Genomic DNA, 17,208 nt, shown 5'->3' with positions numbered 1-17,208 from the left:
TTCACTTCAAAAGAGCATTACAAGTTTCTAAAGTGGTCAAAGCAAACTGTTTGGACTCCAAATCTTTTCACCCCAAAGTGGTGTGAAGTTCAGCATATAGTTTTTGTTGTCCCAAAAATGTATAGTTTTGCCCAGCTCTGTTAGATGATCCCCTAGCCTTCAGGGAAGTTAGCACCTCAGGCAGGTGCTGTGTGGGGTTGAGACAGCAGGTTTCTAGAGTTAGGTTGTGGTGAACAGTCTGGGAGGGGGAGGGTCCTGCTAGGACAGCAATTCCCTATTGACAGACACCAACATCTGCTATTTGCATAGCTGCTACTGCCACTTCCCTCAGAAGGCCCCTCCCTGTCCCTCTGAGGGCAACAGGGCACCTTGAACCTCCAAGGTAGGAGGTAAGTCACCAGCTGGAGCTGCTACAATTCAGATGGTGTCACAGATCCAGCTGGGTGCCCTCTTTCAGCCACCCACCAGAAAGCTGTGAAGGGAATCCAGGCCCCTACATCCCCAGCTGCTCCAAGCCTCTTGGAGCCTAGCCCCTGCCCTAGTTGTGGGGTCCTAGCACTCTTTGGGTGCAGACCCCATCCTGAGAACTGGAGCCTGCTGTCTAGTTGCCTAGACCTTGAGCTCCCTGCTGACCTCAGACTCTCCTGCACTTAGAGACCCTCTTCCAGAATTCCACCCCAAGGGGTGAGCCTTTGGGTCACTGGTAACTCTCCAGTGAGACAGTACATATGACACATGCATACCACAGTGTACAGGCCATTTATGATAGGAATATCCTCTCTGCAATGCCCCTCACTAGCTCATCCTTCTCCTGGGAGGGGACCATCTGGGCTCAGGAAAGTATGCAGGGTTTCTAGCCTACCTGAAGCAGGGGAGCATGTAGGGTGGTGCCTCATTCAGAGGGGTTTTCCCCAGCTTCCCTCCTGTCCAATGCTGCCTCTTGCTTAGAGCCTTCCAGTCACCTCCAGCAGGAGGCACCATGCCAAGCTCTAGCCACATCTGTAGAATGCCTGGCTCCCTTGGGAGCCTGAGTCTAGTTGGGTCTCTCCTTCCCCACTGGAAGTTTGGGGCAGCCAGGTGAGATTTCATTCCCTAGACACTCTGCAGGACCTTGTTTGGCAAACTAGGGCGCTAGCACAAGGTACTTCAGACAACCGAGGTGAGTCCATTAAGCCACATTCTACTGAAGGGTAGAGGCAAAAGCACATGCTCTCATTTGGCTCGTGTAGGGCTAAGAGGTTGTGGTAACCCTTTGACCTCAGTGCACTTCAAAGGCAAAAGTTCTCTAGATGAACAGTTGTGGCCGTGTCTGTTAGAAGCCCAGATGATGCAGACAAGTTAGCCAAGCATGTCTGATCAGTTTAAGAGCCATGGGAAAAGGGTTAATTTTACTCCACTCACAAGACATCACTGTGTGGCTCCCATTTCATTAGTATTGGGGGGGAAGAAATAATCTTTACTGTTTGGGGTTTAGCATCAGCTACTACCAGTATTGCAAGCTTACTGCTTACCCAGGCTGCTCAAGCCAAATCTGCAGCCCTACACAGGAGTTACAAACTTTAGGCTTTTCCTTCAGTTACTCTTGGGTACAGCACTGTCCTTGCAAGGAAAGGCTGAGCCTGGCCCTCCAGAAGAGGGATAGCCACCCAACTGCATGTCACTGTTGTACAGATGTGATAAAACATCTGCTTAAGTAGCCATATTTGCATCAGAACATCCATACCTGAAGAGGAGATATTGACCAGGAACTATTTACTGACCAGAATTTGCACCAATACCAAGTGGAGGGATTTGTGGCTAAGACACAGGATTCTGCAAATGTTACTTTATTGAGAGAATTTGAGTTTCCAACATGAAGTTATGTCTTCATAGGAGTTACCAGCTCCTGCAAGGAGACAAGAGAAAGCATTAGATTTTGGCATTAGTTTGTATCCAAAAAGGCAGAATTAGTCTCCCTGACACTGCACTGTGATCGGTTAGTTGATGAGTGGTGCCCTGTGCCCGAGGACCTGGCCAGTTTACTGCCCATGTGATCAACCCATGCAAAGTTTTGCAGTAAGTGAAGAGCTGCTGGCCCTTGGTCTCCAACCAAGAGGCTTCTTAGATGCAAGCCAAAAGAGTGGCCATTTCCAGTCCTTGGAGCAGTTAGGGCTCCAAGAACCTAATTTTTAGCAGGCTGAGCAGTTTAGTAGCGTTTGCCTTAAGGAGTGCTGCCCTGTAGGCCTGACTTGGATGCTTAGTGGTCAGTGTCTTCCCCTGTTTGGTGTAGTACAGGGGATAGGGTGTGCATTTAAGCCACTGGGTCTTTTAAAAGGGCTTTGAGAAAGGTTGGATAAGTTCACAGGCACATTTAGGCCCTCTGCCAATAGAAGTAACACTCCCTCCCCCACCCTCTAGAAAGGGGTAGTCAGATATCCCATGTGTGGGCCTGCCTGAAAGGTAGGTCAGGCCCATAGGATTCTTGGCTGACCAAGTCAGAGGTATTGGAGTCTAGGAGACTCTAGTTGCCTTCTCACCTGTTCTCTGTCATAGGCTTCATTGATGAAGGTCTCATTGTTTGTGAGGTTCTCTTCTTCCCCGAGGTCGCTGTCCTTGTGGTAGCTGGTCAGAGTCCTAGAGGATGCTGTACTGGAGGTCCTGCATTAGGAGAGTAAACACTTCTGAAGCGGTTGTACTCCATTGCATTGTAGTTCGTAGGAACCAATGAGCGGTCAGTCCTCTGTTAGGAGCCTTGGACCAAAAACCTAGCATGAGAATTGCTATTCAAAATAGCAATTCAGGGACACCACAGGTAGCAGTGAGTGCAGGTGGCTTTTGACAGCAATGGAAGCACTGGTAGGACAGTGTTTGCCAAGTCCCATTCTAGACAGACATGTGCCTCCTGTTGCCCTAAGGAGTTTTACTCCTCCCACCACCAGCCATAAAATCCTGCAGTGGGGATGGGCTTGAGGTGATGCTTGTAGGGTGTCAGGTTTAAAGCCTTTTGTTGCATCATATTGCAAGAAGCTGGAGTCTAATGCATTGAAACCCTCCCAATTCCATGATCCCCAGGTTAACTATTAAGTTGTCTAGCAAGATTGGTTGTCGCAGTCTTTAGAACAGTAGTTCTAGAAGTACTTCTATTCACAGCTCTCCAGAAAACAAGCATTTGGTTTTGTTCCAACAGCAGGTGTAAGACAAGTGAAGAGCACATCTACATTTAAGTTGGAGGTATAGTTAGCAGGTTACACCTGTACTAGGCCTGGTCAAGTGGTTCACCTTTTCACCCTCTGACTTGGTGTGGAGTCTCCACAGGAAGTGACAAGAATGGGGGACTGAGATGAAGAGGGGAAGGAAGCAACCCATTCACAGCCCCCAGTCTGTGGGAGCTCTGATTTAGTGCTGTTTAAGAAGCTTGGATCTGGCAAGCCTTAAGGGTGGCCTGGGGAAAGGCCACCAGCAATAGCTTTGTGATGGCAGGTGTACACTATTTTAAGGCACCCAGCTTTGCTAGTTTAGAGCCATGCTTCTTGTACTTTGAATGAGACTTTACTCTTGCTATATCAGCTTCAAGGCTGCACCTCCGCTAGATCCCATATTAGGGAATAGGTAAGGGGTCCCAGCTGCATGTGATGAGACATGCCCGAGGAAGCCTGTCAGCATACACCAGGTTAGGCTGTTTGGAGAGGTTCTTTTCCTTAGAAACGGTCCAAGAGACAACCCCCTCTCCCAAACAAGGGTTTAATAGTCTGTGTGTAGGAAGTACCTGGTTAGCAATACAGTCCAGTGTGGGCAGCCAAGTTACAACTGCTTGCTACATACATAGAGATTCATAGAACCAGACCAGAAGGACTGTTGTAACCACCTACACAGCACTAAGTTAGACACCTTGTTTGTGCTTCATGAGCAGTTCAAACAGAGCATTTGGAGGAATCAGAACCAGGCTTCCCCCAATACTGTGCGGTTTACATTACAGCAGCCTGCATTAACAATTAGTGAAAGTAAATGCTGACATTTGGTTCAGTCAACAAGCTCCTCTTACTGCTGACATTTTAGAGACCAAACATTCAGGTAGCCAGTGATCAGCTGGTGGGAACAATTCTCATTATGAAATCAGACATAAGGAGAGTCTTACCTCTTTCGAGTGTGTTGCCGCCTCATGTAGACAAAAGCTCCCACCATTGCCATGACTACTAGCAAGACTACAGCTATGCCTAAGATAATGGGACCAGTGGTCGACGTGACTTCTGTCTTTTCACAGTAATCACCACTGTACCCCAACATGCAGCTACACTTCACTCTGTCCTCTTCGATGGTGCAGTCCCCTCTCATGTTACAGGTTTCACTGCTGCAAGGTTGGGGCTCTGGACCACTTTCAACGCTCTCAGGTGACGGGGAAGGTTCTTCTGTATATTCCCACATACTAGATAAAGTGGTCCTGCTTTCTCTGTATGGGGGAGGGGTCTGTATAGCTGGGGTTTTTCTTCTGGGGTATTTGGTCCCTTTTGGATGTGGGTATTGGGTTCCAGTGATAGGTCTTTTGGTGGTTGTCTGGACACGTGTTGGTGCTACCACTTCCTCTTCCTTTCTGAAGCCTGGCTTTGCTGGAGTTGGGGCAGTTGTAGACCTGGATTTCTTTCTGTCCAGGTAATTGCCTAGAGGAGGAGAGAGTGTTTGATCCAATTTTATTGGAAGAGCTGGTTGGGAGTTAAGCGAAGCTAAACTAAAGTGGATTAAAGGATAAGCTGATTATGGCTTGGGTAAGGGGGACAAGAACTAAAGTTACCTGGGATAATGTACTGCATTAACATGCGGGACCTCTCATCTGGTCTGCCTGCAGTGAGGCACACCTGATCAGTGACTCTTTGATAGTGAATCCAGAGAGGTTTATTGTGTTTGGACAAGAGGCTGGTAGCTATAGAAGTGTTAAAGTTCCAGGGGCATGGGAAGGGTCTTCCCTGCATCCCTTGAGCAACAAAGATCAGTGCTGTGCTTCAGAGACATTGCTGCCTACCATGGATCTTCTGTTGGAGAATGGATGCAGGTTTCACATGGCAGACCATAGTGATACCAAGGCATGTGTTTGGTAGACATGAAGAGGACTACTAGACTAATTGACCAGTAGCTGTTTTAAGCTAACAGGACAAATCCCATCTCAGAGAATGGAGTAGGGAAGATTTGGTTAGGGTTAGAGGTTTATGGGATGTTATAAGTCTCTGGTGCCAGACCTCTAGATGTGCCACAGTGTGGCAAGAGTTACTCACAGGCCAGCTCATCAGATCCATCCAAGCAGTCGTTGTGGCCATCACAAGCTTGCTCCCTGGTAAAGCATTTCAGACGATCTTTGCAGGCTTCAAGTGGTTCAGGGCACGTCACAGCTCTAGTACATTCAGTACCATCCTCCAGATGGTACCCGATGGTGCATTTGCAGACCCTTCCCTGATGGTTTGGCAAGCAGAGCTGGCTGCACCCCCCGTTGTTCTCCGAACAGCCGTTACCGCCTATGAATGGAAAAGGCGTGACACAAGAGTGACTACCATTCTTAAAACAAGACATCAGTCTCCTGAATGGAGGAGGTCAGTTGGCAGGAGGATGTCTGGACTGGTGTCTCAACTAGAATGCCTTTCATATGGTTGTCATCACCTCAAATGGAGGGAGACTAAGACGACAAACACAGGTAGACCAGCTTAATGCCATGGAGACAGTCTCTAGGAGGGGGGTTTAATTCTGGTTTTATCAGGATTTCACCCCTTATACCACAGCAGAGTTTTAGACTCACCTTGTTGGGTGAACTTGCTGTAGATTTTTAAGTCCACAATCTTCTGGTCCACTTGAAACCACCAGTTTTCCATAAGTTCCAGTTTGCTATGCCACACTCTAGTTGAGCCTAGCAGAGAGAGACACTGATTCAGTACTACAAGTCAGCTTTCCACTTGCACTAATTATACATGCAGCACTAAACAGTGAGGTGTGTGTGTGCCGATATGATACATTTCTCTTAGGGTACAAGGATCTGCTAGAAACTGACAGTTTGAGCCAGAAGTTCAAGAGGTCTCCTCTACACATGCAGGATGGATCTGCAGGAAGACATATGAAACTAGAACTGTCTCACTCTGGCTTGAGACAGGAGAATTTACAAGACTAGGATGACCCAAAGGCCATACATAGAGGGTCTCTCCCTGCCCCCCCGCCCAAAGGCAGGCTACATTAGGTACCACTTGCAGAAGTCCAATTTGTGCAATTAGAGTGCAGGGTTTTAGACTATGATATTGGGGGAAAGTCCTATCCATTCTAAGAGTTGCTCTCCTTGGAGATGTTCCTCATTAGTTTAAAGGACATTATGGAAGGGTCTGTTATTGCAACTGCCTTACCATTGTGGGTCGGGGTTGTCCAGACCATCATCCCTTCACCAGCTGCAAAGAGCGTGAGGCCATGCAGCCCTCCCCGAATTAGCCTGAACCTGGAACCATCCAGCTGAATGCTTTCGACAACACCTTTCACTACAAGAGGAAGCATCTTGTTTATGTTTCAGAGAGAGGAAGATTGACACAGATGTAGCAATGAGACTTATCCAGCTAGGCTGGATTAAACACATGAAGCAAGAGGTGTTAACGAACAGCAGGTCTCAACCCTTTGACAGTAATGGGGTGCATGCTTGTGTAGCATCATTAAGCTCTGGTGGGGCAGTTCTGTTTGTGACTTATTTATAGAGGCTTGCAGGTAGCAGGCTAGTGTAGTGTCCCTCCGAGTGGACTCATTGCTTTGCTGAGAAGCCTGGCCTTTCTAGTGTCCCATAAGTCAGTGTGCTGTACCAATATCTAGCCACATACCACCTGTAGTCAATTCTATTGGTCATGCTCCCAATAAAAAAAGTATGACATGCATTTGAGACAGGCTCACATGAAGTTCTGCAGTTTGATTTTAGGATGCTGCTCCAGCAGTGGCACAGCAAACCACTTTACACAACTACACTGTAGGGGAGGTCATAGCCAAGCAACATTGGGTTATAAGCTTGCAATTCTGACCTGTGGTTTTGCCATCTTCCACAGAAGATAAGCAGGCATTCTGTTTGGCTAAGGCAATGCTTGCCTACAGGAATAGATGTGTGTTGGAACCAGACTACATGGGTCTCAAATAGGCCTTGCAGTGAACAACATGCACCAGTAGCAAGTTCTCCTGTAGCTGTGCATCAGCCATACTGAGAGACTCCCTGCCCTGGAGAGTTTGCAGCTTAGTGGAGCCCCATTGGCAAGCTCCTGTATTCCCCAGGAGAGCCAGGTCTCCTGTACTTACTGTGGTCAGCCCAGTAGAGCCGGGTGCCAAAATCTCCAAAAGTTAGGCCAACTGGCATTTGGGATTTCCTCCAGAGCACCTTCCTTCTGCTTCCATCCATGGAAGCACACTCAATCTTTGGGCCAGCACTATGGTTCTCCATACCCAAGTCAGCAAAGCACATCATGCTAGTAGGTGGGTGCAGCACGACAGAGACCGTGCGATGGAGCTTCTCGCTGATCAGCACAAGAGCATAGCGGCCGTTTGAAGTTGCAACCCGAATGTCTGGGTTCCGGCTGTCAATCCAGTAGATGTTGCCACTCAGCCAGTCGAGAGCTAAAGATACCACAGTGCCCCCCACTGGCACCACTCTCTTCCAGGACAGCTTGCCAGAATCCTTGATTCTCAGCAGCCTGATGTAGCCATCTTCCCGATCAGCAAAGTAGAGGGACTTATCCCGCACTGAATAGTCTATTGCTGTCAAGTAATCCACATTGGTAAGAGGGAAAACTCTGTGCTCAGGAAGCGTTTCCCCCCTGGCTGCAGGGGACAGCTTTTTCAGATATACCTGGAGTTAAAGACAAAAGATTAGTGAAATCTTAGTCCTGTTGTGCTTTAAGTCTGAGATTTACTGTAGGCTTCCCAGAGAGTGGGGAAAGAGGGGAGAAAGCATGAGAGGATACATTCCTAGGTCAGCCACTGTTCGAGTCTCTCAGAGTTGCAAGGGTCAGATTTCACTTTCTGAACCAAGGTTTGGCAGATTATGGTTTCACCATGAGGGTGGAGTCTAGTGCTCCCCACTGATGTTGGGGCTCAGAGGTGATTGATAGAATCGGAGTTCATTTGCCCAGTCATGCAGAAGTACATTCACATTTCAAGGAGCACACACTAGGTTGTCTTTACTGGGGAGACCACAATAAGCAAGTTTGAGTCAGCTTGTTGTTACTTAACATAACACTGGAGCCATTTCTTGGCTAATTCCAGTAAGCTGTGGGTTATAGTCTGTCCTAGGACAGAGCCACTGCAGGTTATTGTTACAGAATCCTCTCTAGTCATGTGTCTTGAGAGCTATCCTATGGGACATGCTTATTTTCTGTCTGTCCCTGTAGCAGAGGGGTACCTGAGTAATCACTGTTGGGGCAACCAGGAACATGAATGCTGAATCCTTAAGAGGAATGCAGTTCTTCTCATCAGCAAGCACTTCTCCGATTGGACAGCGACAGCTTCCTTTGTGGTTTGGGTTCAGGAGACATAAGTGGGAGCAGCCAAGTTCCCGACAAGGGTTAGAGGCCATTGGTTGTAGCACTTCATGCATGATCTAAAAAGAAAGGCCTGGCGGTCAGTACTAATGAACAAAGCCACAAGTTTCTCTACAATGCAAGCCCTCTATTCCCTGGTGTTTGTTTTCCTCATGCAACTATACACCAGAAAGGCCACAACAGGGAGCAATTGGTTTACATTAACCTTTGAGTGGAGGCCCAGCAGGGAGGGTAACTAGTGGGACTGAGTTTGAGGAAACATGTGATTAGTGTTAGGGAAGAACCAGTGCTGAGGAAGATGCATGTGGGGGTTAGCTGCTGCAGGCTGGCCCTTGGTACCAGGAGACAAAGTTGTATGTTCAGAGGAATCAGAGTTCATGTCTCATATGAGGGGTCAGATTTGACTAGTTCTATGAGTCACCACAGGTGCAGCCACTAAGGAATCAGGACCCAGGGAATCATTTTGAACGGCAACATGGTGGGAGGTTAAAGGTTTCTCCCTAGATAGCTTGGCTCCCCTTCAAGAGGGTACCCCACCCTTCAGGGCCACCAGGCCTCAGGCACAGTTCCCCAGGAATTGTTTGGTCTGGGTCATTGGGAGTCAGCAGCAGGGTAGGTTTTGTGAGAAGGAAGAAGAGCCCCAAGGTGTAGAGCTAGTGGGGGAGGGGGAGGAGAAGCATCTCTGTATTGCACAGAGTTAGAGTCTGCTGGTTTGCAGGTACCTTCAGGCCATAGGGCTGCCCGTGACGCTTGATTAGCACAGTCCGGTTCTTGCCAGTCTTTTTGTCCACTTTCTGCACAGTCCTGGTTTTCATCTCAGACCAGTAGATACCATCCTCAAACACAGCTACTGAGAAAGGGCTCTTGATCTGGCTCAGTTGGAACACCTAGGAGACAGGTCAAGTCCATCAGATGTGCCAAGTCTGACGACAGGCAGGCCTGCCTCTAAAGCCAGCTGCACAGTACCTTTATGCCAGTGCCATCCAGGTTGGCAGAGCCAATGCAGTGAAGCTTATCATCGGACCAGAAGATTTTCCAGCTCAGGAGGTCAAGAGCTATGCCAGTCGGCCAGCCCAGCCCTTCGTCAATGAGGACTTTCCTGTTGCTCCCATCCATGCCAGCTTGCTCTATTTGAGGTTTGTCCCCTATTTCAGACCAGTACATTAAGCTATACAATGGGGGGAGAAGGGAAGAATAGATATTTCAGCCACTTCAGTGACAAGGTCTGCCAAAGCAAGTCACTCATTACAATTTGCAATGCAACTATTAGAGCAGAGATTCAGAGGGGTTTTGCACTTTGGGCTGAAAGTGGAGCATTTCCATTATCTGAATATTCCCACCTTGGCCTCAGACCCCAGGGTAGAAATTTTGAATTAGAGTATTTCAGACTTAGTGCTTTTAGCCCTGTAAAGCCAGCCCAGCCGCTGCTGGAGAAAAGTGTCCTCTAAATAGCTCAAATTATTGTAACTGCTGAAGATTGCTGACTGTTCAGAGCAGGAGTGCAGCTTGTCTAGACTAGGCCGGTGGTGTGTGCAGGGGCTAATACAGTTTTAGTTAGGAGCAGACGAGGGAAGATAGTCTACCATTCATCCCATGCCCAGCAGCCAGGAAGGAGCATTCCTTTCATTCCTACAGAGACTGAATTAAGCAAGGTCAAGGCTTGATTGAGTCTAGCTGTTTTGAATTGCTAGTTACTTGTTCTCCTGCAGTGAGGCAGCTACTACATAGTGTACAGCACACCGAGTACCTGTTAGGCTGACCAGATGTCCTGATTTTAGGGTCTCTTATATAGGCTCCTATTACCCCCCCTGAACCCCCGTCCTGATTTTTCACACTTGCTGTCTGGTCCCCCTAGTACCTGTCTAGTATCACCACATACCAGCAACAGACAGCTTTCCACAGCACTGAGCTCTGGAGGTAGTTAGGAGCCAGTAGATGGTGCAGAGGAAAGTATTGCATTGGTGCTGTCCACCTGGACAATGGGGACATGCCTCCCCCACCTCACCAGCCAGAACTGCAAGTTGCTGAGGCAGGCATAGTAGTGTATAACAGCTTGCTACAGTACCCAGCTTCGGGCTGTATTCTCATCTATGTACGAAGTTCCATTGCCAGCATGGTGCGAGTTTATGTTGTGCACCACCAGTGGCTACAGAGAGTTAGCCACAACACTAGTTCTCATTTTTCCCATTGCATCTCAGATTCGATAGCTTTGTTCACAGGGGAGCGGGAGGAGTCACAGCCCATCTTCCATTACTGGACCATCTGTCCAGCTGGATGGTGGCTGCTGCATTGTGAGGGTGGGACAGGAGGTTAGAGGCCTTACCCTTGCAGTGGTTGCAGAGCCAGTGAGCGAGGCTGATCTAAGTCTCCATCCAGAACCACGGTGTACTCTGGGTTGCCTCTCCAAGTGGCATTCAGGCAAGTGGCCAGCAGCTCTCCTGCGGTCCCATCTGTCCAGTAGAGATTCCTCCCAATCCAGTCCACTGCAATGCAGTCAGACTTGATGCCTGAAACCAGAGAGCCACTTACAGGTTAGTCTTTCTGAAGAGGGCGAAGAAGGACAGATGTCCCTGCTGAGGTAGCCAAGCTTTAAGGGTGACAGATTATGTTGACTGGAGCTCTAGGGGTACTGCCCTGCTTGCTTTGTCTTGGTGCCTGAAGGGGACCAGCTTTGGTTAGCGAAGAGGCAGCTGGATTTGATGTGCAGCCAGTAGTGTTGGTTTTAGCCTGTCCAGGTTTCAGGCTGCTACAGACGTGTGGGGCACACAAGAGCTGAGCATTGCCAAGAAGTCAGTGGGAACCAGAGACCCTGAAGGATCTGGAAGCTGCTGGGGGTTTTGGCACCGAAGGAGTTTGTGATCATGGGCCAAGTACACTGCTGGCCTGCCTGCCAAGTGAGATGCCAGAGTGACTAAAACCTTTCTGCACTAGGCCTATACATGGGTGTTCACAGCTTAGCTGCAATGTCAGGCTGTCTGCAGACTCAGGAAGAAACAGCTCTGTTTTGGAAGTGCCTTTCCAGGAAGGCTAGAAACAGGCCCCAGGACTTGCTGAACTGTGCTCCTGGATAATGGTGTCAGTACAGAAAACTCTTAACAGACATGGAGAGCAATGATACTGAACAGCTGATAAGCTGCACATGTCAACCTGATTTAAGAGCCTTGGACACATCAGGCCCAATTGTCTCCAGTTAAAGGGGGTGGGGGGAGAAGAGAGAAGAATTTGTCACCCAGTGCAGGCTATGCCACTTGGGTGCAGACTCTCCACTTGGAATAACTGCAGAGGCAGCCAGTAATAAGGATGCTGGAGGTACTGAAAGACAGTTGTGACCCTGCTGTAACTAGTTCCTGCAACCTGGGGCAAGTGAGACTGAGCTTGTCTTGCTGTCTAGGCAGTGTTTTCCCTTTGTGGGGTCCTCTGAGACAGGTCTCCCTGTTAAGTCTGCCGGCCAGCCACCAATCCCCTTCCTGCAGGAGCCAGCAGCTAGTGATTACTGCAAGATTTGGGGAGGGAAAGTTGAATCCTACACCCCACCTTTCACAAGTGTTCCTTTCTTCTTGGTGTTCATGGTTATCCACTTGATACTTTCTGCATTGAGATCCATCCAAAAGACCTTCTGCTCCACCAAGTCGTAGTCAATAGAGAAGATGATCAGGTTCTTGTCAGTTGTCGTCAGGACATCCTCTTTCAGACTCCTCAGCCCGTAGAGCAATAGCTCAGACTGGATTGCTACCAGCAATGTTGGCTCGGACCCTACAATCAGGCAGAACCCCATGGGCAGGAGAGTGTTAGTTCCTCTAGAGCCGGTTATTGTATCTTCCCCATCCCAGCCAGATGCCACCCCCAGCACTGGGTAGTGAGCCTTGGCTAGATATGTGAACAGGCGAAGCATGGCAAGGTGGTGGCAACCCTGGTTCCAGGGAGCTAAATTCCCATTGCTGAGAACCAGAGGACACTAAGGGAGACTTGTGCTAACAGCCTGGAGACCAAGGGCGACTGAGTTCTGCAGCGGGCCAGCCCTACAAGGGAGGCTGTTCTGATGTTACTGAGACCCCAATGTGGAGGATTCCCTCTGCCTCCAAGAGGTCAGTGGCCAAGCTGTACCCTAGGATCACTGGCTCCCTCTGGCATCAGAGCCCTAGTATTGTATGAGCTACCCCTCCTCGCACAGGGAGAGGGCATTAGCACTCATCTGCAGGAAGCTAGCAGCAGCCTGGGTGCTGCCCAATTCACAGGCTGGGTGTCTGCTGCTAGCCAAGCAGATTCCATGGCTGTGGGCTTGTTAGGCCCATGGGCACTGACACATTAAAGCTCTGAGGAGAGGAGCAGGATTAAGGAAAGAAGACAAGTAGTCTCAGGACATGGGCTTCCCTAGTTGTTCCAGGGCCCAGAATGATCAGAGCATGTGCAGAGTCCCCTCTCCACTCAGATACTGTTCAGAAGGGAACAAGGGTCTGTGGGGCTTACGGCTTCAGACAAGGGCAGGATTCCAATGGGTTCCCTTGGGCTCAGGTCTCCCTGGCATGCTGGTGAGGTGTTATTCCCTAGCCAGCTCATACAGGGACCACTAGTATCAGACTAACCTCACTACACTGAAGGGGTAGTGAGAGGGCTGCTGAAGTCAGGTCCCTCACCTGGGAAGGGCTCCGAGCCCTGTTCTGAGCACTGCAAGGAACTAAGGGCCATTGTGGTCTTACCAGTCACTTTACATGTGTGGGCGTCTGGTTCCAGCAGGTAGCCTGGGTGACAGGCACAGCTGTAGGTGCCGTTTGTATTGACACAGGTCTGACTGCACGGCTCTTGCTCTTTGCATTCATTGATGTCTGTGCAGGAGACTCTGTTGCTGCTCAGTTTGAATCCCCGTTGGCAAGCACACCTCTGAAAGCAGAGAGTGGTCAGCTCGCCATGTTCCTCTAGCAGAGTCCCCAGGGCATAGGCCATTTGGGACTCAGGCTTGCAGAGCCTACAGTAGGATTGACAGACAGGGGCCTAATGGATGTTAGGGCCAAGAGCACTAATGGGGGCTTGGACTAGCCCCATCACTGGGGAAGGAGGGGGGATATGCTGAAGCAGCCGCTGCTTCCTCACCTCCTACATCAGAGGAGCAGCAGCTTCCCCTGCTTCACCCCTTTGGGAGCCTGAGGGAAAGCAAGGTAGGAAACCCACTCAGCACCAGCTGACCTGCTGGGGGCTCACCAGAGTGGGGCTTGCTGGTATAACAAGTCCCAGTTGTGGCCCTTGACTTGCAAATGCATGTTTAGCCTGGGCTGGACATGGACTCCCAGCAATAGGGTCACATGGACGTCTAGGTTGTTCAGTATTTGGAGAGGCAAGGCATTCAGATCATGGGGAGGAGGCTCTCAGGTGACTGGGTGTCAAGGTGTGACCAGCCAGAGCGATGATACAAGAGATTGGCTGCAGCTGCACTCAGGTGTGGGCTTGCTGGAGAAGGACAAGCAAGATTAGGTCTCCCACTCCCATCCTTGTAATGGGAGAGCCAACTAGGGTTAGTTTGTTCAGACTCTGATGGAGGCTCTCTGTACCAAAACCAGTCAACAGGAGTTCCTTAGCGTTCCCTTTACTCACAGGTCCATCAGGTGACTGGTAGCAGATCTGAGAACAGGGCTTCCCACAGGGAGACAGACACTTTCCACCTTCATCCGACCCATCTGTACAGTCCTTCTTGCCATTACAGACCAGGGTGTAGTTGAGACAGTCATGAGTCCCACACTGGAATTCATGGCTCTGGCACTTCCTAGGCTCACCTGTTGAGACATTGGTTTTTACTGGCCACCACCCTAGGACAGATGGGGGTGTTGATGCACAGAGATCTGCTGCTCAATACCTCTGAGGAGCGCATCACAAGAGCCTAGGTTAAATAGAGGCTTAAAACTGGTCATCCTGTGACAGCCCAAGAGGATGACATTTATCTTAAAATGGATTAAACTAATGGCTCAGTAGCTAGAGGCCTACAGTGCAGTAGGTTGTAGTTGCCAGTACCTGGTATATGTTACATGAATTTGTAGATGTGCTACTGGCCTAGTGTTTCAAAGTGTCTGAAGTGTTATGGTGCTAGAAATACTCTCCATTTAGTCATGGGCCAAACTCTGCTCCCTGTGGTCATGGATTAGATGTTGAGGGGAACCTGAGGTGAGGATACCAATTTGGCCTGGTGTTAGAGATCAAGTAGTTTTGAAATCCAAGTCCACCTGGTTATTTGCACCATTTATGTTTTAGCATTAGTCAATTTTGTACTCCAGCTGAAGTCTAATTTGTTTCAGGTAGTTTTCACTTGGATTTTAATTAGTGAACTTCCCTATTGTCCTTTGGATTGGTCCCTGCTGTAACAGGCAAGGCAGGTAGAGGGAGGGGGAACAGATCAGTATCTAAATACAGCCAGAAGTCACAAGGTAAGTGAGCCATGTATGCAAATGGAGGTGAAACCCAGACATGGAAGCTTTCCAAGTCTAAAGAGCATCTATCAAAGCAAGAGCTTTGGCAGCAGTGTCTCTTGCAGTGTAGATTAAGTTTTAAAAGCTTCCTTACATCCTGTTTCATCACTGCCATCTCTGCAGTCTCTTTCCCCATCACAGCGCCAGATGTCTGGAACACACTGGTCTCCACTGCTGCAGGACCACTGCATTGCACTGCAGTGGAGTTTCTCATGCTCACAGTCCTGCAGATCAATCACAACATACTGTAAAGGCACTCTAGGCTAGGGGACGCGACAGTCAGAGCCTTGTAACCCTTGCTGTCTTGAGTGCATCGTATCTTAAGCATGCCAGGATAGGGGCTGTCCCCAGATGCATTTTTCACTCCTCCCTCCCACCAGCATACAGGAACATGGCCCTACATCAATGGCCAAGAGTCCTAGCCTAAGGATGTCAGCTTTTCAGGACTGAAAGAACTTGTATGGTCCCTGGCAAGAGAATTCCTTAAACAGGAACATTAGCATCTGGGGCACCAGGGCTGTTTTTTTGGGGGCCTTCTTTAAGCTTGCTCACTGTTCAGAGAAAGCCATAGTATAGGGTCAGTGTTAGTCTGCAATGTATTTGGCAGAGGGTCAGCTATTTCTTGCTAGATTTTTGCCAGGGTTTCTAGACTAGAAAAAAATAGTAGTTGGTTTCTTCTCCCCCCACCATATCATGCTTTGGATAAGAGCATAGCCCCAGATACTGGATTATGCAAGGGAATGTTCTGTGGTAGCTGGCCGTTGGTGCTCTGAGTTATGCTTCTTCAGCTCATCCTTCAGTGCTTTAAGGACCAGGACAAACTGCTTTAGAAGAGACTGTTCAGACTTAAGATTCTATTGGATGGATTGCTCAGATCCCCTTCATCCCTTGAGTGCTATCGGCAGGTCTGAACTCAGAAAGGCGAGAACCCCAGTACTGGGAGCATGCAGTGCTAGAAGTTTGGATTCCCCACCCAAGCCCTGGTAAGTTAAGTAGTAGCCTTGTCTCCAATACCTGCTCATCGGTTCCATCCTTGCAGTCTATATCCTCATCACAGAGCCAGTCCTTCAGCACACACTCCCCACTTCTGGGGCACTTCACTTCCCCCAGGCGGCACAGCAGTGGTTTGGGGACTGCACAGTCCTCCTCATCAGAGTGATCCTTGCAGTCATTGTCCCCATCACAGCGCAGGGAGTAAGAGATGCATTGGCCACTCTTGCACTGGAATTCGGATTTGCTGCACTCTTCACGAACTGCAAACCAGAGCTGCTGTTTAGTCTAGCTGTGAGCTGGCTTGCCCCAGAGCATATGGAAGCTGCACTAGTACTTTCAGAGTGTACTAGAATAGGCAGAGATGTATCAGCTATGTAACAGGAGTGAAGTTTAGGGAAGCCCACAGTGGGGCAGCCTAGATAGCTAACTGAAGACTAGTGTGACTGGTCCTCTGGCTGTCCTAATGCCATATTCTGCAGTGAAGCAGCTACATACTCCACTCCAGCTGAAGATGGAGGTGTGGGGTCAACCTAGTCCAACACCCAGACTTGCTGCCTTGAGAAGGAGCTCTGTGGTAGTGGAGACCCAAGAGACTGATCCAAAACAATGGCTCCTTTCTAGAAGTGTATGGTGTCTGGTAAAGGGACTGAGGGGGTTCTATGCTTCTCTAGATGGCGTATTCCTGTAACATGCTGCTCTGCTGTGGAGGGGTACAAACCAGCCCTAATTCCAGTCTGCAGTACCTGCTGTCAGGGCCATAGCAACAAAGAACGTGGCCCTCTCCAAAACACATGTCCAGGCGGGGCCCCTTACAGTGCAGAAACTGGAATGCGGTATTTTGCCACTTTTAGGGGCCCCCTCTGGTCAGAGGGCGCTCGCTACACCTCTGCCTGCTGTAAAGGAATGCTGCCCGAAATTCCCTTATTCCTGCCTGTTATGCCATGAGCCAAGGAAACCCACACATCTCTGCTGGTCTTACCGCAGCCCTGCTCATCTGCTTCGTCAAGGCAGTCTGGGTTGCCATCGCATAGCCAGCTCTCTGGGATGCAGCGCATGTTGCCGTCACAGCGTAGAGCGCAGTCTTGGGTTGGCTTCCAGCACCTGAGCTCGTCTGAGCCATCTGGACATTGCTGCATGCCATCACAGTGATTCTTCTCCTCGATGCACTTGTTCCCACTCAGACACTTAAAGGCTCCTGGGAGGGAGGGTGGGCGGGCACAGTGTTAGCCAACCATGCACATGTACCGAGTGAA

At 49.4% G+C, this 17,208-nt stretch overlaps 1 protein-coding gene across 1 annotated transcript; it reads right to left on the bottom strand.

The window, feature by feature from the left end:
* Nucleotides 1-1,810: 1,810 nt before the first annotated feature.
* LOC128838429 (low-density lipoprotein receptor-related protein 4-like) lies at nucleotides 1,811-15,160 on the bottom strand. The gene is made up of 15 exons (XM_054030610.1): nucleotides 15,057-15,160; nucleotides 14,097-14,275; nucleotides 13,208-13,388; nucleotides 12,045-12,263; nucleotides 10,834-11,017; nucleotides 9,477-9,678; nucleotides 9,233-9,397; nucleotides 8,372-8,569; nucleotides 7,273-7,819; nucleotides 6,351-6,479; nucleotides 5,759-5,866; nucleotides 5,244-5,480; nucleotides 4,115-4,634; nucleotides 2,517-2,637; nucleotides 1,811-1,885 (listed from the first exon to the last, which is right to left on the bottom strand). The coding sequence occupies exons 1-15, from the start codon at nucleotides 15,151-15,153 to the stop codon at nucleotides 1,859-1,861; spliced, it is 3,114 nt and encodes a 1,037-aa protein (XP_053886585.1). The 5' UTR covers nucleotides 15,154-15,160; the 3' UTR covers nucleotides 1,811-1,858.
* Nucleotides 15,161-17,208: the final 2,048 nt, after the last annotated feature.

Source organism: Malaclemys terrapin, chromosome 5 (assembly GCF_027887155.1).
Source record: "Malaclemys terrapin pileata isolate rMalTer1 chromosome 5, rMalTer1.hap1, whole genome shotgun sequence".
Taxonomy (NCBI): domain Eukaryota; kingdom Metazoa; phylum Chordata; order Testudines; family Emydidae; genus Malaclemys; species Malaclemys terrapin.
The sequence above is the reverse complement of the archived record's forward strand: the minus strand, read 5'-3'. Positions and strand labels throughout refer to the sequence as shown.

Coding starts and splice junctions, on each gene's coding strand:
- LOC128838429 (XM_054030610.1), bottom strand. CDS start 15,153: ATGCAGTGGTCCTGCAGCAGTGGAGACCAGTGTGTTCCAGACATCTGG. Junction 14,276..15,056: donor TGGCAGTGATGAAACAGGAT/GTAAGGAAGCTT, acceptor ATGTCTCAACAG/GTGAGCCTAGGAAGTGCCAG. Junction 7,820..8,371: donor CCCCAACAGTGATTACTCAG/GTACCCCTCTGC, acceptor CTTTAACTCCAG/GTATATCTGAAAAAGCTGTC.